The sequence below is a fragment of the Lates calcarifer genome, linkage group LG17 (assembly GCF_001640805.2).
Source record: "Lates calcarifer isolate ASB-BC8 linkage group LG17, TLL_Latcal_v3, whole genome shotgun sequence".
Taxonomy (NCBI): domain Eukaryota; kingdom Metazoa; phylum Chordata; class Actinopteri; family Centropomidae; genus Lates; species Lates calcarifer.
This window is the reverse complement of record NC_066849.1, coordinates 13,203,079-13,229,745: the sequence shown is the minus strand read 5'-3', so window position 1 is coordinate 13,229,745 and position 26,667 is coordinate 13,203,079. Positions and strand designations below refer to the sequence as shown.

At 43.3% G+C, this 26,667-nt stretch overlaps 2 protein-coding genes across 2 annotated transcripts; one reads left to right on the top strand and one right to left on the bottom strand.

Annotated features, from left to right (window-relative positions):
* The first annotated feature begins 4,894 nt into the window (after positions 1–4,894).
* On the top strand, positions 4,895–11,868 carry LOC108881151 (uncharacterized). The gene is made up of 3 exons (XM_018672979.2): positions 4,895–5,767; positions 5,869–6,006; positions 8,857–11,868. Exons 1-3 carry the CDS (start codon positions 4,895–4,897, stop codon positions 9,844–9,846), a joined length of 2,001 nt encoding a protein of 666 aa, XP_018528495.1. The 3' UTR covers positions 9,847–11,868.
* Positions 11,869–12,942: 1,074 nt separating this feature from the next.
* On the bottom strand, positions 12,943–21,594 carry mydgf (myeloid-derived growth factor). Its single transcript, XM_018673295.2, has 6 exons — positions 21,364–21,594; positions 19,766–19,816; positions 19,611–19,672; positions 19,215–19,296; positions 16,728–16,800; positions 12,943–14,911 (listed from the first exon to the last, which is right to left on the bottom strand). The coding sequence occupies exons 1-6, from the start codon at positions 21,502–21,504 to the stop codon at positions 14,832–14,834; spliced, it is 489 nt and encodes a 162-aa protein (XP_018528811.1). The 5' UTR covers positions 21,505–21,594; the 3' UTR covers positions 12,943–14,831.
* Between the last annotated feature and the right edge of the window lie 5,073 nt (positions 21,595–26,667).

Below are 26,667 nucleotides of genomic sequence, written 5' to 3'. Positions count from 1 at the left end.
TGTCTCGCTCAAAACACTTTGAGAAAATGAAAATTTCAAAATGACAGTCACGACTTGATTATCAGTGGATGTGAATGAGGGCTCTAATACATTTTGGTGAAGCTAGCTTCCACTGGGGCATAATTATCATTTCTACATAATGAAGTGACTACAAAGGAGCCGTCCTGCATCCTAAGGAGGAGGGAGCTAAAAAGAGGAGGCGTGCAAAAGGTTCCATTACTCTTTCCACTCATGTTCAAGCACAGATTACCGAGTTATGATTTGTGCCACAGATTCCTAACCAGAACTAAACAAAGTAGAGTGGGAGCTGTTGTAGCAATGCTCCTCTCCTGGATCAAATATGACAAAGAGATGATTCTCTTGCTCTGCTGTGCGCACGTACAGCCCCGCTAAAAAGGACAAACTGAGTCTGAATTTCACAGTCCATCCCTGTAAGGATACAGGCAGTTAGTTTTGGCATAACACTGCAAAGTTTGGCTGCCTGTCAGTACGGGCACAAACACCCTAATGTTTGAGTTCTGGGTGGTGCAGCAAAAACAAACCACAGGGCATTGTGTTCAAACAGCAGGCAATGCTCTGCACTTGTACAGCATCACACAGTCGTATTGCTAGATTTTCTTTATCATTCATGCCAGTGAAAAAGGGGCTAATGAGTGAAACAGGGCTGGGATTGCTGTCAAAAGATGAGTGGCACTAAAGAAGACACTGCAAATATGATGCAGCTCTTTCTATGACGATATCTTTATTGTACTTTTCAAACAAATCCAGCAGAGAACTATGGATTTGTTGATTTATGTGAGGCATAAATGAGAGGCGGGTTTATATCCCCCAGTGGCAGATTCCTGAAGCAGAAGCAAGTCAATTATTGTCTGAATATAACAAAAGGTTACACACAGTATGTAAAACACTTTGTCACGTTTTGATTCAGTCTCCACATTATCTGTTTTTGTCCCTCATTTCTATGGAAATCCATGCGTTGAGGCTGACATCCCAATCTGACAGTGGCGTCCATACACGCTAAATCTTATTACGGTGTGTGCAGAGTGTTAAAGCAGAAGAGCCTTTTACACAAGGCCTTTGCTGACCTCCTGAGCACTTCCAAATTTTTTCTCAACACCAATCTCATGTAGGTTAGCTGGTGGAGCAGAGCAGAGTGAGCGCTGCTTATTATGTATTACTTTGCTTTTGTAGTCCCTCCACATCGTTTCTCATCCAGTATGCTTAAAGGTGCTCTCCCCTCTGGCAAGCACAGCTATGACAGTCGGCTTCGAAGTTAGAAGTCTTTCAAAACTCCCTCCCCCCTGTCTTCCTCCCCTTTTCTCTTTCTTTTTTACTCTTTCTCGGTGTCCCCACGTCTCTCTCTCTTCCTCACTCGCTCTAGTCCTCGGAGAGCACCTGACTGACGTGTTATTCAAGGATGAAAAGCACGGTGGAGGGGAATCCAAAAGCAAACAACACAAAAATATACATGAGAGGCTGGGGGAAGACAGTGTCGTACACACACACACACACACGCACACGTGCAGAACTCACTGGTGAAGCCCTGAGGATTATCACCAGCGTGACACTGGACACTTCAGGGAAGACAGCATCTGCTCACTTCCATATTTAAAAACGCAAAAAAAAAGAACATTATGTCCTCGGGAAACTTCTCATTTCCACTTTGTGTAAACACAACGTCAAATAGTATCGTGTTATAGCATATAGCCCCGTCCAAACTACACATTTCTGTTGTTCAGGTGGCCATAGAAAGTTCCCCAAGTGCCCTGAGGCATTCACACTGTGACTAAAAGCCATTTTGCACAGAGAATTTTGACAGACATGAAGCCTTTTTGCCTTTCAAAGCTCTGCTTTTACATCTATCTTTTCCACCAAGTTATGTAAGGTGTTCAGTGGTGCCCTCTCTCTCTCTCCCTCCCTCTTTCTGTCTGTGTCTGCTCGAAGAAATTCAACCAGGAAACCGTATCTGCATTGGCAGTAAAGTTCAGCAAACACGCACGCTGAAGTGTGCCGACACACACGCTCTGCTGCCTCTCAATGGGCAGTCTGCCTGATACACAGCTCAAAAACAAGCGAGGGGGCGCTACAGGAGGCAGGGAACAAGGTTACAAGGAGGCCGCGAGCTCTGTCAGTCCTGTTCCACATATATTCAGAACTACAGGATGGTGACAAAGAGAAGGCAGAGTCTGCATAAAAGAATATCTCGAGTTTTCTCTCCCCTTTGCTTTAGATCCCTTTCTGTCTGTTCCTGTCTTTTCTGTCCTTCAATCACTCACGCTCATATTCAGTGCATTAAAATAATGGATGGAGTAACAGCGCCCAGAGTCGAGAGGCTGCCCAGCTAGTCTTAAATGGACAGCAACTGTGACAGCTACTTATTATTCCACATTGACTTTAAAATGAGCAGTGATTGTGTGTTTCGTTGCCATGTTATTTATGGAGCTCACAAAGTGGTTGGCTGATTGGAGGGAAACTGAGACTTTTAAGAGACATGAATTCAAGGTCTTTGATGCAAACACACTCTCTCTCTCTCTCTCTCTCTTCTCATACACACACACACACACACGGACGCACACACAATCCATCACCTTAACAGCTGCCACCTCATTGGAAGGTTAACAAATGTGCAGTCCTCGAGTTTTCTGCTAGTCTGACTAGTTTGCCTCTATAGGTTAATTCAAATGGGTTCACTGGGTTTATTTATCTTAACAGATATAATCCTTCAGTTAATGTAAAAAATGTATCTCCACTTCACTGGAAAGTCACCTGTGTCAATTCAAACCATCAGGTTGATGCCTGCACTGAATAAAACCAAGAGAAATCTGTTTATTTAAGCTTTTATCAAGCCTTTTATGTATATATATGTGTGTGTGTGTGTGTGTGTGTGTCTGTTTCCATGCTTTAATCTTGTTTATTATGTGCGCAACTTTGAATTACTTTTGCATGAGACTGTGCACCTCACAGTCTCATGAACTTGAATGATTAACCATGATTTCAAAGTGAAATTCAGTCTGACATTCTCATTATGTGAAACATTTTAAACATTAACAGGCACATATAGATATACAGCATATTCAGATCTTTAAATACTAAAGTCACCTGCTACTATTACATAGAGACAGACTTTGGTTATGTGCACTAATATGTCTTGATGAACAAGAGGCTCCAAAGGATTAATAGTGGCTGCTCTATTACTTCCACTCTTTATTTATTTATTTATTTCTCGTCCAGACTAGTGGTCATTACAGGCTGACAGCAGTCTGTCGACATGTAGGCAGGAATCTTCTTAGCCTGCAGATTACACCAGGCCTGTGTCTGTTTTCTCTCTCTCCCCCTACGTACCTGCGTAGTAGAATATGTCAGTGAATGAAGTCATATTTTAACACTACCAGAGGAATAGATTGCCTTGCTGACTAACAGCGAGACAGATGCCTTGAGTGTCTCACTGCTGAGTGACAGCAAACTGTCAGGGCTTTTTGTGTGGCTCCGCTGCCGTCTTTTCATTTTGGATGCTGCCAGAGAGGGAGGGACTCATCCGTGCAGCCGCAGTTGAGTGAAAAGGCACCTAGGAGGCATCTTTGGGCTTGTCAGACACAAGAAATCTAATCCAGACAGCCAAGAATTGGAATTTGAATGAGAAACCCGAAAATAGCAGCTGTCGCTGCATAATTGGAACAAATGGAAGTTGGATATGCGGCAGAAAATAAAACAAGAAAACAACTGGGATGTAACGTGACACTATTTGCTGACAGTTACAATAAGCCGGGGAGAACCGTGCCACAGGCAGGCTGTTGTTTGTGGCCGGGCAGCTTATAGTTTCTGTCAAACTGCTGCTGATCTCTGATCTCGTAGGTCACAATTATGTGCCCCTGTGCCCCCTCCCCTTGCTATTCCTCCTCCATCCCTTCCTGCTGCCACAGCCCCCCCACCCCACCCCCTCTGGTATCCTAAGCAGCATTTAATTGTGAAGGGCTGAGCTGGGGAAGGAGTAATCAGATGAGAACAGTGGCAGGGGGAATCACGTGGGTATACATTGGCTAACGGGGGATTAATAATACTGGCGTCTTGATTGAAGTTCAGCTGCTCTCTCTGGCAAACGGGAGGTGGGGACAGGGAGGGGAAGAGAGTGACAGAGAGGGGAGCAGAAGAAGAGAGAGAGTTGCAAAGACGGAGGACGATAAGGGGTTCTCAGATGAGAGCAGAGAGTTAACAGGGAGAAGAGATGGAGATGGGGAGAGAAAAGGGAAATAGAGAAAGGGAGTTAGAGCAGTGAGAGGGAGTGGGAGGAAGAAAGAGCGAGGATAGGAGGCAGCGCAGCGCAGTGCGGGGGGGGGAGAGAGAGACAGGGAGGGAGGGAGAGAGAGAGAGAGAGAGAGAGAGATGTAGAGACAGGAAGCTTCTACTGCTACTGAGCCAGTGAGACGCAGGCAGGCAGAGAGAGAAGACGGAGAGAGAGAGAGGGAGAGAGAGAGAGAGAGGCCCTCGGCATCTCCGAGGCCGGCTTGATGAGGGGGTGAGGGGCTCAAGAGCACTACAACGGAGAGGATAGTGGGAGGAGAAGCAGAAACAGAGCGGGGGGGAGAGAGAGAGAGAAGAAGAGGGAAAAAGGCAGGGCGATAAAATCAGAAACAGGCTTCAGCAGGAAAAGGGGAGTGGGTGGGTGGGATCTAAGCTGAGGAGGGAAAAAGCAGATAAAAGTTTTGGAGAAAGAGTAGGAGAGAGAGAGAGAAGGAGAAAAGAGACTAAAGACAGAGCGGATAGAGTCTACGTTAATGGCAAAGGTAGGAGGAGATTCATGGAAAAAGAGGAGGAAGCTCTCTGTGTCTCAGGAGTCCTCCTGTTCCTCTCCTGCTTCTTCGTCTTTCTGTGAGGCTGCTGGACATCATCCATCACCATGTTCTCTGACAGCAGGGCTCCAGTGCCCGGGGAGCAGAGAGGCTTCAAGCCCCACACCCCTCACTTCATCCCTTGGCTGCGCAATAGCCTGAAGTCCCACCACAGCAGCGACCTGGGGCTCAACAGACCATACAAATCCAACTCGGAGGCTCGCAACAACCTGACCCCGCTGGAAAGGGCCAAGGGGATTGGGTTCTTCTCCATCCCGGGAAGGGACCGGGCAAAAAAGGGTGACCTTCGGTGCAATGGCGTGGGGATGGCGAGGATGCTCCCTGTGGTGCTGCAGAGGGGCCCCCACATTCTACCGGGGAGTCGGGGGAAGCAGAGGGATGACAGTCCCGTTAAGTCCAACCAGACGCCAGAGTCAGACCTGGACCCTGTGCACACACAGATCAGCCCAGGGGATGGGCCACAGGGTCTGGTCAACAGCTCCACCTCTGCCCAGGACAACCACGCTTTTGTTAGGAACCACAGCAGCCACCTGAGCCCCCCTCACTCACAGAATGACAGGACTAGCACTTTGGTGAAGAAATATGGGCCACTAGTGGGACCACCTCCTGGTCCTGTTCCCGTTCCAACGCTGCTCGCTGAGGAGCCAAACTGTAAGGTGCCTGTTGTGGTGTGCATGGAGGACAGGAGGGGGGAGGCTTGGGACTATGCCAGCCACACCACACACCGCCAGAGAGACCTCCATTCATCCAGCTGGCTCAGCTCAGACACTCAGGGACTAATAGAGAGGCAGCACAGGTTCAGCTCCAGCTTCAGCTACATCAAACAACAGAGCAGGAACTCCCAGAGCCAGAGAGACCTGCGGGAACCACCTGTGGAGGGTTTCAACGGGCCCCTCAACGGAGTCATCTTCTCCACCGAGGTTCCTCACAGAGGCGCAACCCTGCGAGGCCCCAGGAAACCGAGGCCGAGCTCGGAGCGCATTGCAGTCCTGGGCCGGAACCAGACGTGGGCCCAGCACAGGCCAAACAGCGAGGGGAGTCACAGAGGAGGGAGGCCGGCTGCAGCAGGAGGGTGGTTCGAAACCAGATCAAACGGGTAGTGGACAACCTGGAGCAGGTTCTTACAGCACTGAGGGACGTCCACCAGGAAATGAAAGAGGTAAGGTGACAGATTTTTGTTGATCCTGCAGAGCTCATGAGAGAGAATGAGAAAGACACAGCAAGACAAAAGCCACAGTGTCTCATCATATTGAACCATTTCACACAGTAAATCATCTCACATTTCTCTCCAGGACTGACATGAAAAACAAAAAGAAATCAGCTGAGAACAGGAGAGGAGAAGTTACTGCATCCTCTCACATTAATTCAGACATTTTCCTTATGCAGGAAACGTTCATGCTTATGCTAAAAAAACCTGGAGGGCTTGTACTCTCACAGATAACAATGCAGGCTACAAATGCTCGTCCTCAGCAGAATTTAACATGCATTAAAAAGTCAGCAGCAGGGTTGCATGAATCCACCACAGTCTGTGAAAAAAGTATTTCTCCAAACTCTCTCCTCTGTCAACTGCCTCCAAATATAATGTGTATGGCACTGATGCTCAATTCATGCGTACATTCTCACAGAGGTGAATGAGACAATAGTTATGCCCCATTTGCCTGATGCGTTCGGAGGTTGCTGAGATGATACTGTGTGACATTAGGCAAACCCTTCCTCCCTGCATCTCCTCTCTTTCCTGCCTCTCCTCCTCTTCCAACACCCCCCCCCCCCCCCCCTTCATCTCTTCCCCCACTCTCCCTCCTTATGGACAGATGCTGCTCCAGGCACAGCTGGATAGCGTCCGATGCTTTTTATAATCCATTTATGTCTGAGCATCTCTGCCTCGTATTCCTCATCCAGCAAAAGTGACGTGAAAAAACCTCGCCTCTTGGCATTTGATCTGCGTCTGTGGGGTCGCAGCTAAAACCCGAGGTACTAACCTCATCATCCTGGCTGTGAGGTTTTGTGTGACAGCGTTAATATCGCACTGATGAAAGAGCATACAGGCTACACGAACAAAAAAAAAAAAAAAGAGGGGTAGGACGAGGGGGAGCAAGCAGGCACTGTGATAGAAAGTCCCAAATTTTCACAACAGAGATGACAGATCAAAGGAAGATAAGGCACCAGTGAAGACTTTGGTTGCATATTTATTTCAAAGCCCTGTTTTATCATTCTGTTGCATGAGCAGCAACCCCCATTTTTATTTAATAATCACTTGCTATTATAAAAAAGAATGGGAGTGAGCCCTTAAAGCATTTCAGACAGAGACTATACAAATATCACAGCAACACTAAAGACCTTTCTCTCACGCAGCAGGGGAGAAAAAACATCACGAAAGCAAGCTGACAAATGAAGACGATCGCGATCATCTGCTGAGGCATTTTGGCAGATCAAAAACTGCATTATGACTCAGAACTTCAAGGAAAACAATGGCGGGGTTCAACCGGAAGAGTTAAATGAAACTTAAATGACTGAGCTCCACGAGAAAACATCCCTCAGCATTCATCAGCACTATATGTGAAGACCTGAGGGGTCACAAAACGCTGTTTTTAATAAACACTCTCGGGAGCAGCAGATGAAAACCAGGGTCCTCTGCTCTTTTATCTCTTCTGATTCCTGACATTAACAAGCAGCACCTGCCCAGAGTCACTTGATGTGCATGTACACGCTGTACTTCAAAGAAATATGAAATGCCTCACAGCATTAAAAAAACACTTAAAAAAAAAAGACAAACCAGGTCATCTTTTGACATCAGCAAGGATGTTGTTGAACATAGAGAACAAAACAATAATTCATCTGTTCTAGCAGGGGCCGAGGATTTATCTGTGCACGTGGAGCAGGTGGAGAGATAGGTCAAACATTTTCCCCAGTGTAATTTTCTCCAATCTCTCCAGCCTTTGTCATTTTACATGTATGTGTGTGTGTCCACCAACCTGACTGTGCCTTTGTGTTAAGTCTGTGAGTGTGCATTGTGCATACACTCACGCTCCGCACTCATTTAAATGAATGCATCCAGACAGGCATGGCTGTGTATGATATATCACATAGCGTGCTTTTCACTAACCAGTGAGGGGCATTAGAAGGGAAACCCACCTAAATTTAGCTTACACATCTCCCGTAATGGTAATCTCATCCTTTCTAGGGCTGAGGTAAACATTTTTGCACAAGTAGTACAAGCTGATGTGACATACTTACAGATCAGAACTATACATCTGGTGAGAGCTGCTTAAACACTCTGAATTATAAATGCAGCCTGATGCAGAAAAATTAATTACCCAAAACTTTATCACTTAAGATATTCATCACCATCTAGAGGCTACAGCGCTAGATCCTTTACATCTGCAACTGAAAGAAAGCTCTTTATACATATAATAGTGTTGAAGAGTCAACTGAAAATTAGCTGACATCATTGCAGGGGTCATTTATCATATAGAAATGGAAAATATTCTCTGGTTCCAGCTTCTCAAATTGCTTTCATGTGTTTAACACGACTGTAAATTGAATATCTTTGAGACCTCAACTTGAGCTCTGGGAAATTGTGACCAGCAGTTTTTGACTATTTTCTTTTGCTTTATTGACTATTGATTGAAAAATTAATCATTAGATTAAACAATCATACTTTTCAGACTGGGGTTGCTCCAGAGATTTTAGACTTCCATAAAACTGGGAGACTCAAAATCAAAGAGGCAGAGGTTGAGATGCCCTGACATTTAGTCCCTAGCATGAGCTCATCTCCAGAAATGCTGGATCCTACATTTCCCATAATGCAACTCAGAGGTTAAAGCCTCCTTATCTGCTAAGCCTCCACATCTTTCACACTCCATCCAGAAGGCTCCATTAAAAACACAGAAAATGTTACAATTGTTTCCACAGGCTGAGTTGTAGAAGAGTTGTGTTCCCATTTCCAGTTACAAGTCTTTTTCCCATTATTTTCTATATTCATTTATTCATCATTGTTTATGTTTTCTAGGTGGTGCAGCAGATTGACTATCTGACCTCATCCATTGATCTGAATGAGGAGGAGCAGCAGGGGACCGGAGGAGGCAACAGTGCCAAGCCTCCCAGTGACAGCAGCTCCAGTTCAGGTTCCAGCTCCAGCGAGGTGACGTTAGGCAGCACCCATCAGAGGCCCCCAGAGCCTGAAGACCAGCCAGGAGCCACAAACTCATCTGGCACCCTCAGGAGAGATCACCATGGCAGGAGCCAGTCTCCACCAAGCGTGCAGCTGTGCCCGGCGTCCTCTGGGTTTTCATCGGAGAGGAGTCAAACTCTTGGGTTCACCTGTAGTCTTGGGTCTTCTCCCAGACGAGGTGGGCCGCTGCCACCCACCAGTAATCTCCCTTCATCCAGTCCACCTCAATTTCAAAACCTCACCTCCCACGACCTTACCCTGCCCCCCCAAAGGAGCTTCCCTGTTCGGCCTCCCACTCCTGGTCTCTCCCCTCTGACGGTGAACCTCCAAGCCCCCAACAGCCCTGGTTCTCAGCCTCACTCCCCTGGTCCCTCCTCCTCCTCCATCGGGGTCAGGCCTGTCTCCCCTCCCTCCCCTCTATCTCCGAAGCCTCATCCACCCCCCGCCCTAAGCCCGTCTGTCATCATAGAGACCAAAGTCGGGTCTTATCAGACCCCACAAAGCGACCACCCATCTGCTGGCCCGCTCTCTCCGCCATCGACCCAGCCTCCGTCTGCCACCTGCCCACCCACGGATTCAGAAACTCAGACTGCACCCAACGGTGACAGAGAGAGGCGAGCATCCTCAGCAGGGCCTGTTCACGCAGCTTCACAGGTGTGCGCCACGGCTGTAGCCGCGGCCAAGCCACCAACAGTGCAAGGCCGCAGAGGTCGCAAACCTCCACCTTACCCTCACCACAGGTTCTCTGAACACACAAAGAAAGCGAAGGAGCCCCGCAAAGCTCCTCCGTATCCAGAGAAAAGAAGGCTGCTCTCGACCACAGTGTGAGACAATGCAGCAGGAGGGGGGAGGCTGATCGAACAGAGCCATATTCACAGCACCAGCCACGAGTCTGCGAGAGCGGAGAGTGATTTAAGGCTCGCCAAGTTGAGCTGAGACCAAGTTTCCAAGGTGACAGGACGTAGATGCAGCTAGGGGTGAGTATGTCAGGAGGAACAGCTTGGCTCTGCTGACGTCCTTTTCCCTCTCTCTTTCTAGACAAATCTCTTGAGTACATACCCTAAACATACACAGGGCATCATAACATCTGTCTGGGTTACTGCTCTGGTAACAAGAGCCTCTATACAGATGCTCACTTTGCACCCCAGCTCTCAGACTCCCACAGATTGCGCAGTTAAAGGGCAAAGGAGAGGGCCTAATTAAATAGAAATATGAGGCAAATTGCAGTGATTGCAAGATGACAAGACAAAATAAGAACTGATTACTTTTGTGCACTTCAACCCATGCAGTTAGACACTTCCACCTCACATGTATCACTTTTGTCTGGGTCAGATAATTGCTGTCAGGAGTCGAGATGGTATAATGAGAACTCAGTGCAGCTCAAGCTACTCTGGCTCAGCGGTGTGAAAAGCACAGGCGGGGGCAGAAAGCCTAGATCTGGAGACAGAAAAGGTCTCATAATATGAAAAACTTATCAAGGCCAGATAAGAAGTGAGCAGGCCGACTGGCTCCACGCTGACTGGGTCACCAGCCCGGCGTCGGGGTGTGCGTCAGGGGAGACAGGGGGCAGCTGGCCATTCGTTGTACCCTTCACCGGGCCCCTGGTGTTACAAAAATCCCATCTCCTTTGCTGCCTCTGGCTTGACCGACCCGGCCACAATCTCCATCTGTTCCCCTCCAAATGTCAGGAGATGCAAAGAGAGAGAAATAGGGGGCAGGTGTGTTAGAGAGGAAAGAGAGGGAAAAAAAGACACTGGAATGCCAGCCGGATTGATTACATAAATACAGCGCAGAAAATCGATGGTTCGTTCATTTAGGTCGTCCGATGTTGTCCTCTCTGAAATGTTACTGAAATGCATTTCATTTCCTACTTTTGTCTCTTTCCTGAAGGTTAAAGCTGTGTTATCCCATGTTTCTGACTATAAATGAATCAAATGAAAAGACCAAAACCAACAGTGTGTCAGTCTGTCTCTCTTTACTTTCCAACTTCCCTTCGTTGTCTGTGGCACTCAGTCTAAAGCCCATTGGTTCCTAGCGAGGAAGTGAATCTACTAAATAAATAGTTTTATTTTTATAAAATGCACAGCTCATCCCCACTGTAATTTTAGGAAACGTCACTCAAACAGGGCTCAATAGCACATTTGTTGGGACTATTTTCAATTGTGGATTAATACACATTTGGAACTGTTGTGAGTATTTCTGGCAGCAGGAGGAGGCTGTATTCGGTTTTGTCTCAAAATAAATCACAGCGTTTGAGTTTAAAATTAAGCAACAGTTAACACACTTCAACTATATGGCTCATCTATATGTTTTTAATCATTCTTGGACAACAGCGGAGATCTTTGGCAAAGAGGAATGAGCTGTACAACAACAAAAGACACAGAATCATTATCAACTTCATGACTTTTCCTGGGATTTGTTGACACTGGAAAAATGACAGAATATTACAGGATGTTGCCTCCTTGGTTCAGTGAGGCACAGATGTGTTTAAAAGCTAAATGCTAACATTATCATGCTAATATGCTGGTGTGAAACAGGTCCAGCAGCGTAGCTTAGGGGGTTAGTGTGTTAATAGCTGTTAAATGGCAATACAGCTGAGGCTGATGGGAATGTTGTTTGTTTAGCAGGTATGAGACATCAGGAGTGTGTGTATAAAAATTTCATGGAAATTCATTCTGTAGTTGTTGAGCTACTTCAGTGTGGGCCACAGTGGTGGACCTGGACTGACCAGCTATATGCTGCTAGCATGGCTGAAAATCAAAGCTCTTTAATGCACGCTATTGTAATCTAAGCCTGTGCTCTGCAGCATTGAGTGTATATATTTTCCTAATGGTTGTACTGGGGGGGTGGAAGTTGAAAGTAAACATCTCTACTGGTAGCAGATGGTAAACAGTAGCGATATGTGTTTAGGGTTTCAATGACAGCATAAAGGCAGCTCTGAGTCTAAGAGACAGACTGAAATGACGGTAAACAAAGAGCTATTGTGCTACAGAGACTTATTACTCAATGGAACAACCATCTTGAGAACAAAGTGTCATTTTTTTCTCCACAAGGCCACAAAACTGGAAATAAGACTGTGAAATAGTCACAGCTTTGCTATAAGATGCTTTAATTACAAGTGGGAGACTCTGTGGGAGTTTTCTTGGCACAGCTTGTGGTGATCTTGTTGAAACTCAACTCTGTCAAAGTGCTACTACCACACAACAGATTTTCTCTACATGAAATTCCTAAAAACACAGTCACAGTCGTGGCTGTGTTTTGCATTAAAACACTGCTAAATTGTGTGTAGTTGTTGTATCATAGATTTCAAAGCACTGATGCAAATTTGAGGATGATCAAGAATACTGATTTTCTCTTGGCTTATAAGATGAATAAATCCCTCCTGACTCTATATCTCTATAAGCCCACAAAGATCACTGCTCTATACATTCCCATATGTGCCTCTGGATTTAGTAGATCCTCCCCGCAAAGCCTTTCTTCTCCAGAAATTAAGAAGAAACAATGGAAGTGCTTTATCTCATGGAAACATTTATCCCAGGACAATATATGTTAATTGAGTTCTCTTACAGAATTCGTTTTGAGGCAAATTCTTCATAATGCTTTTATTTTAATAGAAAGTTTAATGTTAAGTCTCATTTGTATGCTGAGAACCTCACCTTTTTTCTATGCTGCACTCAAACTGTGTTTAAATTAGGAATATATTAGTGCTGGTACTAAAACTACTGTTATTTTGGACAGATATGACGAGGGCATAAAAATGCTCTCCGCAATGTTCGCTCTGGCCCGGCTCTGACAGTGCTCAGAATATTTAATGTGTCTTTGCTGGCACCCAGATTTCTCCTCTCTTTTCATGTTTACCCTTTAACGAGACCGTGGGTGGTTCAATCAGATCATGACTGACACAACAAGACAAAAAACACTGACTTATTTCCAGAACAGTGACAACATGTCTTTATTCAAATATCCATCACATTTCATCATGAATCAGTACAATTAAGAAGTAGAAAAAGAAAGCGTGTACAAAATAAGTAACATCTTGTGTGTGTGTTTTTTTTTTTCTATTCTGGGTCGGTATCTGGACGTGATTATTTCCTGTTGTGATCCCGGAGGATGGTGACAAAAGGGACACACAAACCTCCCTGCTGAGCATTTCCTCAACTCCAGAGGATCACCTCTAGACAGACGAGAGAAACAAAACCAAGACCAAGCAAGGTACGAACCTCAGACGGTAATCCAACCACAGAATCAAATCAACACAATCCTCAAATCTAAAATCAATCCCCAGAACTCATCCTCTGGACTCTTGTGTGGATCTAAGAGGGTTGGATCAGTGTAAGGAAGATAAAGGCAATCCTACTCGCTACATAAGAGCAGGGAGACGAGAGGGATCTGTAATAATGACGTACATCTGAAACATGCACAATATCCTCGCTGATCCAGACATGTGACACTGAAGGATAAAAGCAAAGGGCTCAAGAGCCACAAGTCTGTGCACGCACTATATTGTAGCTTTTTGGTCACATTTCACATGATGTAACTGAAAGTTCACTAAAATAACCTAAAATTAGAAAAGATTTTTGTGACCATTGTGACATTGCCAGCGACAGGTGTGTGATTAGAGGAATGGTATTTCTAATAAAACGTAACTAATTCAAGTTATTTCTCCCTACAGAGCTCCTTACGTCCCAATGTCTTATGTGCAAGAAGTAGGAAACCAGACGTTGTCCTCAGATCTTCATGTAAAATTTACATATTACCTGATAAAAGGCTGAGGATCAAAACATCATAAATTGAGCACAAGTCATCGACAGTGTGCCTGATTTCTTGGTTTTTGCACAGTCAGAGTTTTTGATCCCATGTGCTGGTCAATAAGACTCTGTGGTGTGTATGGACCATGTTCAATTTGTTAGCTAGTGTGCACAGGATTAAAAAAATATAATCTTTCAGGACTTTGGAGGCTCGATGCCTTCTTATATTTTCTAATATGAGAGATTTTGCAATTAAATCACATTTATATTCTAGTGCAGTGTGTTCAAAAACATGATCCTCAGTGTTTACAGTTTATCGTTTATCTGCTGCTACTACAAGTATTGCTTCTGGCCAAAAACAAGCCTTAAAGAGTAACGTATCACAAATAATACTGATTTGTGATTTAGAGGGATCAAACGTGCTGCTTTCAGTTATCTGGAACAGATGAAGATAAACAGAGAGATGACGACAGAGACAGAGGCGTCGTCTCAACAGCAGCTCTGAGCGGACTGAGATTGAGGGAAAATGTAATTGTTTATGTGTGTGCAACGACGATGCTGGGGATTACTCACTTTCCTCTCAGGATTACACAAGATGGATAAATCCCTCCCTACTCTAAATATGTTATCTATACTCGACAAACCTCCAGACACCAATCCTCTATACATTCACGTGTCCCCTGTGGATCAGGGCAGATTTATTCCCTGTAAATCTCTGAGCCTTAGAAACTAAAAGCAACTATGGGAGCACTTTATCTTATGGCAGAATTTTAACTAGGACAATATATTAAAAAAAAAAAAAAAAGGGATACTCAACTGACGCCTCACTGTTTTAATCTTATTGTCCCAAATCCATTGTGGCAAGAAAATACCAGGTAACTAATGTACTGACACACAAAGTGCTGCAGAGGCGATATCAGTATCATCCTACTTCAAATTTTGGTTGTCACTCAGGAAGAACTCTCCCAAATCCATCCAGCTGAAACAAAGAGGCCTGACTCAGAGCTCACCAAGTTGCCCTGATTGGTCAAAACATGACCAAAGCCGAGTCAGACTTCTGACCAATTACAGCTCATCGTGTCGTGTCCGTCCGATGGCGGTCAGTTTGGAGAGTTGAGCGTTGAACTTTCCATCGTTGTGGGTCACTACAGGTCAGAGGGAAGAGCAAATTGCCGTCACGGACAATATTATTACAAAAATAAGGATACACAATGTCAGCAATGCAAAGCACCTGAACCAAGCCAGCAGAGCTGCAGAGGCAGCAGATTCAAAGCTGCGGGTCCAGTCCAACCTGCACTGCCTGTTGCCGAGTAAACTAAACAGCAGTAAACAGCAGGAGATTCGACCAGTAGATGCAGACAGGCGCACAATCTAAATGCAATTTCGAGACCACTTGCAGGCAATGAGTGCTACAACTACATTTGTTTACTTTTCAGAGGTTTTATGTTGTAGATATTCAACCTGGAAAATGTGACAGTTCTGTTCACTGGAGCATATTTTCTGCTGAATAAAGAAGACCTCGGTGTTCATTCTGCTCATAGTGTACCTGCTGTCCTTCAGGTTACTTTGGATGGAAGGACTGAGGAGTCCTAACCAGGTTGTATTTGTCCACAGAAAAAGAAACAGGAGTGGGACACAGACCTAATAACGTAGGCCAACTATGTTGTTCTCAGTGTTTAATACTGGAATATGAATGTTGAGCAGTTAGCTGTGGGAAGGTGATAACTTCTGTAGCCTAGCAACACCTGTCTAATGTTCCTGTGTCTGAAAACGTTAAAGGAGTAGTTCAGCATTCTGGGAGATGCTCTCAGTCAATCTGTCTCCGAGAGTGACGTGAAAAGATTAGTATCAATCTTACGTCTGTGTGTCAAGAACAGAGATGGAGTGAGGACGTGGTTAGCCTATCTTAGTATAAAGACCTGAGGTCAGGGGAAACAGCTAGCTTAGCCTAGCCTCCCATACCAGTTCCTCTAAAGTTAAGTTATTAACTTATAATATATCGTGCCTACTTCATACATAAACAGAAAGGTAACAATGGCAATTTGTGAGTTATGTGATGAGACGATTTCTTAGCAAAGTTCGGCTCACAAATGAATGGAAAAGAAAATGGATAAATTAATTTACAAAATCTTAAAATAATTTTGCATTTGATTGAATGATGGATTTGTAGAAGCGATTGGAGGCCAGTGTTTCATATCATTAATTATTTTACAAAACATTTTACAAAACACAAACACAAACATTTAGCAGCAGCTGTAAAAATTCAGAGTTGTAACATCTCGTTGCCTGCAGGTGGCACCAAGCAGCAACTGTCATGTTCTTTGCCTGTAGACGGTGACACTATTACGTTTTTATCTGCAGTTCTAACCGCAATTTCCTTTTCTTTCCTTTAAGTGATTCTGGTCTGTCTGAGGAAAAACTTGTCTGTCCACGACTGAACAGCTCCTCCTTGTGCAGAATCTGCAGCTTGCGAGAGAGTTACACGCCAGTTCACTGATGCACTTCTGTGGCATCTAAAAAGGCAATTTACCCGTTAAGAAAGTATATCCCTAAAAAATTATGACTGAAATTGTTTTCCAGAGATGGGATTATTCTTAAGTCTGTGTTAGTTGGTGAGTTTTTGAGTCTGTAAGCCTCTGTGCTGTAGTGTCTAATCTGCTGAAAATTGCAGTCACAGTGAGCTGCTGTTCGGTGTGACTTGTCAAATGTTGCTAATCACAGTCTGGAACTGAAGCCACAGTGGGGATTTTCTGCAGAAACCGAATAACAACAAATAATGCTACAGGGACAAATGGCAGCCCACTCACAGCTGGAGCATATGCTTTAGAGGGAAATCAGCAGGGAACTCGCAACATGATGGAGAGAGGGAGGGAGGGAGGGAGAGAGAACGAGCGACTGAAAGATTGACATGACAAGCAGAGGGAGTTGATTGAATACTTGTAAATACAATCAATTTCTCACCTGTTGAGTCTCCTACGGTAAATTCCTCCGGCTTCAAAGGCATGTCACTCTGTCCTCCTGTTGCCGCCTGTGACTGAAGACACATACAGCAGCAGTGATGAGGAGGAGGATGGGAGGAAGGGGAACAAGGAAAAAGACAGAAATATAAATAAGATGAGAGGTGGCACAACAACAAACAACAATTTTTTCTTTCTTTCTTTTTTTTTTCTTTTTTGCAACAGACGGGCCTAAAAAGTTGAAGGATATGACAACAAGGTCAAGGGGATGCTGTGCTGGGGTGGCAGGTGTGTTTGTGTGTACACGCGAGATTATTCCCGTCCCATCATATAGTGAAGTTATTTTCTGTGTGTTTGTCTTCTACTTGCAGGGCACGGAGCCAGAGCAGGAGGAGGAAACATGTGCTCTCACTAATGACAGAGTGTCAGGACTGTCCTTGCTGGGGGAAGGAGGCGTGTCAAGGTGTGCTTCACTTCACCGACGACCACATCAGACACAGAGAGAGAGAGAGAGAGAGTGTCCAGACATTAACCTTCCATGAAACATTACGTGCAAAGACACGACAATTCTGAGTTTTATTTCCAGGTCGAATAAAGTTTGTTGGGGGTTTTTTTAATGGTGTTTTGACCGTGTTTGTGTTGCTTTGTCAAAGTTGGTACGAGCCGGGATGATGTAGCTAGCTCAGACCGTCATTAGAGGACAATAGATCTAAAAATGGACAGGGACATGTGGAGCACATGATGGGTTTCCATGGAGACACAAGTAAGAGAGGAGGGGATGTGTAGTAAAGCAAAAGACGAGTCCAAAGTGCGAGTGACTGCGTGTTTTATTCAGTTCTGCTCAGGACTATTCAATTCACTCAGCTACATTCTGCACTGCTCTGTCTCTCAGGTGACGACATTAACTGTAGCATCGCCAGACCTCTGAATCATCAGGATAAAAGATGCCTGGAGAATATTTAATCAAAATAATTTGGGAAATTAAAACTTTTATTAGGAGACACTTGATTAACTGTGAATTCGATGGTACTCACTTATGGTTGGGTAAAACAAATCATTTATCGCTTATGTATTGGTTTTAAGTATTAGAGCTGCCAACTCTCGCCCCTTTTTAGCAACTGGTTATTGTGCTTAAACTCAACTCAGCTTTTTATCAGTGACACCTGAACCCCATTTATACATTAATGTCACATGTATTTACAGATGTGCATATCCAGGAAAGAGGCCCACAGCGGCAAAACAAATTGTGACATTAGATGTGACACTGACCTTCTTTGTCCCAGATAACACTGCGACCGCTGTTTTATGTTGAGTTAGGAAACTGCAGGACAGAAAAATCTGCCTTGAATTTTACCCTTCACCCTGATAAATGTATTGCTGTAGTGCTGGTGCATAGGTGGATGGTTTATTACTTGCAGGCTATGCAAAAATGCTCATCAACAATATTTTTGCCATGATTTTCTGACATTTGTGCAGACACTTTAAATTCACCTCTCTGAAATTATTTGGGCTCAGAACGAGAAGCTTTAATCTCCGTGCTGACAGGGTGCCTGAACCAGCGAAGTAATATCAAGGAAAAACTCCTTTACTACACTCTGTCTTTGTTAGGTGGTGAGGTCCTGAGAGCTTTTTACTGTCCAACACAAACTCCACTACAACTAATCACTCAGTAGGAGAAAAACTGAGGAGCAGAAACACAGGAGAGGAGTTTGTTACGCGTTTCACCAACAATGTTACAACTTTGTTGTGCAGGTTGTGAGGCAGATTAAGTAAGCTTGCACAGTAGTTACCTCAGTGTTACACAAGAGGAACCCGATTTGAAATTGGCAGTCAAAGTTTGAGTCAGCAACCTCTGACTTTCTTTAGTTAGAGAAAGAGGCAAAGACACATGTAAAAGATTTCTGTTGTTTAAGTTTAGTAAAGTTCACACTTAACTTGTTTCATGATATAACTGAATAAGATCTACCCTCTCTCAAAATATATCGAAAGGTTGGATGCCATTATTGGTAGTTTTTTTAATAACATTAAACTCCAATAAAATACACCAGTTACCCAGACTACAGCCCTGTTCATACTTGGTGTAAGCATGCATGTTGGTGGACAGCGGGGCTGAAAAATGTATCAGAATAATATTAAAAATCACAATATGTGCGTCAATAACTGAATCGTAGGAGTTTTAGTTTTTTGAAAATGTGCCCATAGAGATATATTAACAGTGCATATAACATTGTGGATTGTTTGGTCTGAGACCCAATCATTGGCCGTCACTGGAGATTCATGTGAAGATACATTTTAATGCCAGGTGTAAACTGACGAGCTTAGAGCTGCACACATGTTAATAGGTATTCAGCCTCAGATGGTCAAACTGTGATGTTGAGAACCAGTCCCAGTTGACACACACACACACACACACACAAAAAAACACATTTGTGTGAACAGGGCAATCAACATTTGCATATAACAGTATATAACAGACTTCACTTATACTTACATATGCGTTGGCATATTCAATTTTGGTTCCTTTCAGTTCAGCTTTGAACTGAGTGAAAAACAGGTACGATTTTCCCTGAGGCCTGGCAAAAATGAAAAAGAAATAATTTTGTAAATCAACTTTAAGCCATTTGCATATACGTTCATCCACTTATTAAATCCAGCATGAATACATTTAAACTGCACTGCTGGAAACTTTGTTGGTTTATTTCTCTTCTTTTAGCTCCTGTGGCTGTCACAATTCACTGAAATCAAGGAACGACTCAGCGCAAACAGAGACAGATGGGACAGATTCTCACAGAACATTAGGGTTACTGAGCTGATGAAGAGTCCTGCCACAGACAGCTCTGTATCCTCTGAGTGTGTGTGTGTGTGTGTGTGTGTGTTTGTCTCTCACCTCCACACAGAACAGGAAAACAGTCTGTCGTCGTCACTCAGGCCCACACTCATCAACCATTGCTGTTTGGCACAAATACAGAACAAGATTTATGTTTAAAAACTTGCAGTAATTAAAAATCAATAATATGATGAATCAGTAATAACGAGACTCACCTCATTGGTTCCCCCTTGTGAAGCATAAGTGAATGAGCATTCATACTCCTTCTGTAATAACACAGTGTGACATAGTGGTAGTCAGTGCACAGTTGCATATCACAATCATTATTAACAATCAATCTACTGATTACTTGTGCCACACAGGTATTCCTCAACTGTGGGAAAAATGCAGATTGCTGCTCAGCATCAGGAGTGTGTGTCAACGTTGATTTGATTATTAAAAATAGGTTCTTTTTTTTTTTCTTTCTATAGTTAGTTAGTTAGTTAGTTTCATTAGTTGCAGGCTTAATTTCATTTACAAGTGGCAGTTTCACATCCCTGGTGTTGTGAATGAGGAATCACTGCTAAACCAGGATTGGGCAATAAACCAATACCTGACTTTTAAAAGAATCAAACTGTGATACTACGATCTTATCGAATTTCCAATGTGATGACCTTCAGGAGACTGAAATTAGAAGCTATACTGACTCAGACTGTTATTGACTACACACATAAAACTGAGATCAGGGAGACATCTGATCGGTCCCAAATTAATTCTGTATCATGATAACGAGCCCAAAGATAAAGTCAAAAGAGAGAAAGTCAAAAAGAACTATCTTCAGACACGAGAGGAACAAGCAGTCCTGCAACAGATGGTCTGGCCCCCACAGAGCCCTGATCTCAGCATCATGGAGTCAGTCTGGGATTACATGAAGAGAGACAGAAGACACTGAGGCAAATCTACCAACTGAGTACCTTGAAAAACATGGGGGAAGTGGTGCTGTCTTAAAGGCAAAGGGTGGTCACACCAAATATTGATTTGATATAGTTTTTCTCTGTACGTTGATTGATAAATAAAAACTACTCATAGCATTATTTTTAAAGCATCTTGCTGTAGGTCTTATTTATGATAATGCACCATGTTGTGCTGCCTCACCAAGAGCCACCATTAGTGTTATTTGTAACACCTGTGCTTTTCCTGCTATGACAAGTCAAAATGTCTGCTGTGAAAAGGGCCTATTATGATGAGCCATTGTTAATTTATTTTAGCTAATTTTATGGACTAACGCATGATGAATTAATAATATTATAAAAATAAAAAAGTAATAACTGATAGAAAAAAACACAAGTAATTAGTTTCAGGCTTAATGCTCAGATATCACATTAAATCCTCCTTTCAAACTAAAACAAAGGCTCTCATTCATTGAAGCTGTGAGCCAATGAGCGCCGTGTGTGTGGCAGCGACGTGTCAGCCTCTCACGGGCTGTGTCGTCATCACGTTGCGACTTCAGCTGAATGTAGTTTTTCACATCTGTGGTAATAAATGCCAAATATATCAAATGTACGACAGTTTAATGACAGAAACACGTCTCTTAAACGCAATACAGTTCGTAATAAGTTTGCTAGTGTTGTCTGTCGTTTAATCGCTGACTAATCAGCAACAATGGAGCGAGTACAGTCACATACACGGTGAACTGGACACTCAAACTTGCAGAGGACGGTTAAACGTCAAGATTGAGCATCGCCGCAGCTGTGTGCAAGGTGGTGTTTTACACGTGCAAGCTACAAGTGTAAAACAAAAAGAACATTTGATACAGTTGATGTTGGTTACTTACAATTCCCTCGGAGAAAGTGTGCACCACTCCTCCCGGTTTAACGTTGAACTCCACCGTCTTCGTCCGCTCTGACGCAGAAACCGAGACCAGCACAAGCAGAAACACCAGGTCCACGACACAGAAGTTAGTTTTTGTCGCCATCTTAACCTTTTCTGATGTTTGGTGGTGATGGTGTGTCGCTGAGAGTAGCAGCCCGGTGTTATCAGGTTCCCCGTCGACTGTGAGTGTCGTCACCATTCCGCGTCACATACCAAACAAAAACGAAACGTAAACAAAAACATATTAAAAAAAAAAAAACACACACACACAATATCTCGACCTTAAGAGGCGTAAGAGAATTTATGACTGTTGCGGGTGCAGTTTAGAAATAAAATTTTAGTTAAAAAGCGATACAGTTAATTTTTTCAGGATTGTAACATTACCATCCCTGACCACACGGTGTCGCCACATTTCAGTTAATTTCATACCGTGTGTTTATACTTTGAACAGGACATGACTACTAATAAAAATAAAAATAAAATCTACATTTGGATTTATTGTGTCAGAATACTGTCAGGACACATCAGTCGTGGAAATTTACAACACATTTACATTTACAAATACTGTAGTTACTTAAATACAAACTGTAAGTACTTGTTTGTAGATAGCTAGAAATTTGCAGTGTTGTAGTAGCCACTTCACATTAATCACAAAAACAGTGAGGTAGGTAGCAAACAATACAATTAAAGACTAAAATATACTTTTATGCTTATACTTATGTGCTTTTACTTAAAATTTCAATACTGAGTCCTTTCTCATAACGAATAATGTACTCACAGCCTTGGAAAATAGTTAACAAATCAAATCAGATCTATCTCCATGACAACTGAGTGAACTATCCAGCGGTGATGACTGGACTGTGAGAGTGTGAGTTGGACTGCTTTGTAAAAATAAATCACAGTTGTGTTTTAAAACCCCAGAGAGGGAACATTCAGAGTATATAGGATCTAATCTGTGTCTGGGAACTCCTCCCTGTAGGCAGAAAGCTGTCAGGAGGCTATATAAAGCAACATTTCATTCACGCATACACAAGCACACCTCTGTTTGGTTACATCTGGGTCTCTTTTTTACTGCCTGGCTGCAGCCCAGGATGTCATATGCAGGTGTAAAGGGGAGAGGGCAGAGTGCACATCATGTCTTCTGTAATTTATGAGGCGCATCGAACGTCACTGATGTTTCTTGTCTCATTACATGATCTCATCTCATCTTGTCATTTCTCACCGTATCAAAATGAAGATAATGTTTTCCCTACATGTAATTTATATGCAAAACAGATATAGATGGGCCTGTAGTGCTGTATGAACAGTGCATTGTAGTACAAGGAACTCTGGAATAAATGTTGTATATAATAATCTACTCTATATAAAGGCATGTCTATTCACATGCTGTATATATATTGCCTGCTTTAGACTTACAATTAACAGTAGCAGAATATTACATATGAGGCTCTGTATATACAGTGTGCTGGTTTGACCTGATAGCTGAATAGCTAAGTTGCGCACCACATGGGCCTTAGTGCTCTAAGCACTGGATTCAGATTAATTCTGAATCATTTTTAATGTAAAGAAAAGAGAAAACTATCTAAGTTGAATTTCAGTGGTTTTAACTGTTATTCCTGCTCAAATTAAAAAAGATAATTAAATACCCGACAGCTGTGAGAAAAACATCTTTGCAACATCTGAAGAATTAAATCTGTAACCAAACAGTTTTTGTGAAGAAATAAGCATCAAATCCTGTGATGAATAAAATATGACAAGCTTTGAAGGGATGGGTCTGAATACTTGTATCTGCATCTACTGAATATAATATGGTAAGCTGATGTGAATAATTCCTCTAAAAACCAGACATTACTCTGCTAACAAACATGTTTGTCCAGCTTTAATAACAACTATGGCACAAGTCCATTCCTCTTGTTTTCACAGTAGAATAACATTTTGTGTTACAGGAGGCACCAAGAGTCTCATGTCTGTTCCTGCATGTCTGCATGCAGTGTGTTTTTATATGCATGTGTCTGGAGCCGTAAAGCGTTGTCTCCTTGTGAAGCGTGACAGACGAACAGATGTTTGGTACGAGAGGAGACCCCTAAACATGGTCAGACACTCATGTGTAAAAAAAAACATAAAACAATACGGGCATTTAGGACCAAATTCAGCCCAACAAATGACTGGAGGCTTTCAGCTGGATAACCTGTCCGCCCCCATCACCCTCCTCCTCACCCTCCTCCCACCCTGTTTGCAGCCTCTTCCGGACCGCCTCCCTGTCCAATCCCACTTCCTAGCCCCAAAAATAATACAATAACAGGATTAATAACAGCAGGCATTCACTAAGACAGCCTGTTGGGTGCTAAAATATTTACACAGCAGCTCCAAGAAGGGAAAGTACAGGGGTCATTAGGCACATATTCTTCTATTTCAAACAGGGAAAGCTGTTAAATCCATAATGATGTGTGAACGGTCAGACTCAGGGAGTCCTTGTCCTGCCCAAGTAAACATTGTTTCCCCTTTCAGGATGTCAGACGCTCATCTGTGTAATACCAGGAGGAGAGAAACATATTCAGTCATTTCCACTCACACAAATAGCTTTTTCTCTTTGCTATAAACACACAATTCTCTAAAAAAGTAAACACAGACCAGATATCCACACGGAGAAACAGAACATTAGCACCGAGGTGGCGTCAAATCATCTCACTAATGATGCAAGCTCATATTCCAGACTTTACACACACAGCAGGGAGCGTTAAAAACTAACACTTCAGTGTGTCAGTGGTTATATATGTGCATATTTATATACATCAGAGTTCATTTAACAGTTTTATTAGTGTGGGAACAGCTGCTGCAGAGCTGAATCAGCTCTGTTGCGAGGAAAACAACTTTCCAATATGTTCTTGTCAACTCCAAATAAAACTCAGATGGAAACTAAGCACTGGAAAATCACTCTCTACCTGATTGTTTGGTAGATTAACAATATGACTCCACATCATTGGCTGATTAGTCATAACTGACAAATGTTGATTGTGTTGCTATTTTTCCACTCATGGAGCTGATGAGTTCATATCAGTCTAGAAGTGTTAAATTAACACTGATGGATGTTGATTCATTGGAACGTTGGCATAATGTTGATTACTGTCACGAGGTCAGCTGTTTGACCTGTCTGTCTGTTTGTCTGTCTCTGTGTTGCCTGCCCCTCCCCCCTGCACTCTGTCACTTCTGCTGGGTCTGCCTGCTTGCCACTCCACACCTGCCTTGCTTCTGCAATCAAGCTCATCTGGTTCCCGTCAGCTCATCACTCAGGTGGCACTTAATCCCTGCTCCTGCCTTCAGTCCTTGCTGGATCATCACTGGATGCACACGGTTTGTGTAGAGAAAAATTTGGCTCATCTTAGCTCAAGAATCTGCATTAGGAGTAGTGCCTATCAGATCATTTCCTAACCTACCTGTTTCTTCAGTTCTGTTCCTGCCCTGCCTGCCATTCCCTCCAGTGAGCCTGCCCCCACCCAACCAGCACACCCCCAACCCTTCTTCACCACGTGTTCCTAAATAAACTTTATTTATCCTGCAGTCGGTGTTCTGCTTTTTGGTGTTCCTAGCTCAGTCGTGACAATTACACAGTCAGAGTTGGATTAACTTTTTCAACCCTACAGACTCTTCTGCATCTTGAGGAATTCATATCATGTGAGCAAAGCTTTCTTCAAACCTGCAGAAGAATATTTTGAATTCTAGTCACAAGGTTTACAAAGGTGTAACTCAAAAGTTCGTGACTAGTTCAAGAACATAGTAGAGGATTTAGCGGCTAGTTGGTAGAGACCAAAAACTGAGCTAAAAGAAGAGAATGATGACTCAGAATAAATGCTAATGTTGCTCTGTGTCTGCTGGATTTGGAGATAGGTAATTATTTTGCTAACACATTCACCATAACTCTGTAGGGTGGTAATGTGTCAGTGTTGTGCTTATGAATCGATCTGCTGACCCCAGGGGACCAATAAAAATCAATGAATGTGTGATGTCAGTCAGAATAGCAGGACTATCGTATGAGACAATGCTGAACAACAGAAAAAAGAACATATATCAGGAGTGTGAAAGATAAAGTGGTTACTATTAACAGTTTGTGTCTGTACAAGGAACAAACTGACCTCCATCATGTGTCACTGCAGTCTAGCCTGTTGGCTCTGACACTTGTTGACTGCCAGTCTCAGACAGTCAGACCTTTTGGACACAGCCTCACAGACAGTCAGCCCATGATAAGGGCGGTTAAACCGCAGTGCTGCTGATGTCAGCAGTTTGCAGTCGGGTTTTCCTGGCCGTCTGTGGATCTGTGGAATTTCTCTCCTCCTCGTCATCTTCCAGCGGGGGCAGGCAGGGGCGACTGCAGGCAGCTCTGGCCCACCCCTGCACGCCCCGCAGGCTTAGCACGTCGGCCTGCCCTGAGCAAACAGCACCTGGAGCGGTGGAGGAGGCTCTGACCTGACCCTCTGTCACACTCAAATTCACATCAGGGGGCTCAGGGAGCTCCCCTCCAGGGCTCTCTGACCTAAAGATGGAGTGGGTTCGACAGAAGGGCCATGCTTGGATAAGAGGATGAGTGATTTGTACAGTGGGTTCAAGTTAGTGTGGTGCACTAAGACCTGAATTTAATTTCCAATACCTTTTCATCTTTAGTATCCGTGTACCTTTATCAGTTTAGTGATACAAAGTAACTAAGTACATTTACATAAGCATTGTACTTAAACACAGTCTTGTACTTTATTTAAGTGTTTTAATATTATACTTTATACCTCATCTCCATAACGTCAAGGGAAATTGTATATGTTTTAACCCACCTTTACATTTATTTGACGGATAAATTATTTTTCAGATTAACATTTATATAATGGTCTATAAAATGCATGTAATATTTAAGATTAAACAAGTGTTCCACTTTTTGGCTTGTTGGTCTCTTGCAATAAAAAGCTAATTAAAGCTGCTCATCATGTATGAGATGTCTATGAGATGACATTTCTTCTCTAAACTTCCCATTTTGTTTCATATGAATGATATTTTAATGTCTAAACTAGATAAAATTTGAAAAGAAAGAAAACTAATTCATTTATGTGTCATTTCAAAATTCTCTTAAACTTTCTTCTGGTTTTCTGGATGCCTTCATAAAGGTTAAAAAAAACCAAAACAAACAAAAACAGATGGTCGACACCAACAGGTTTTTACACCAAACAGGTAAACAACAGTATTTGAGAGACTCATCGGCAAACTCTGTCTGAAAACAGGCAGAGAC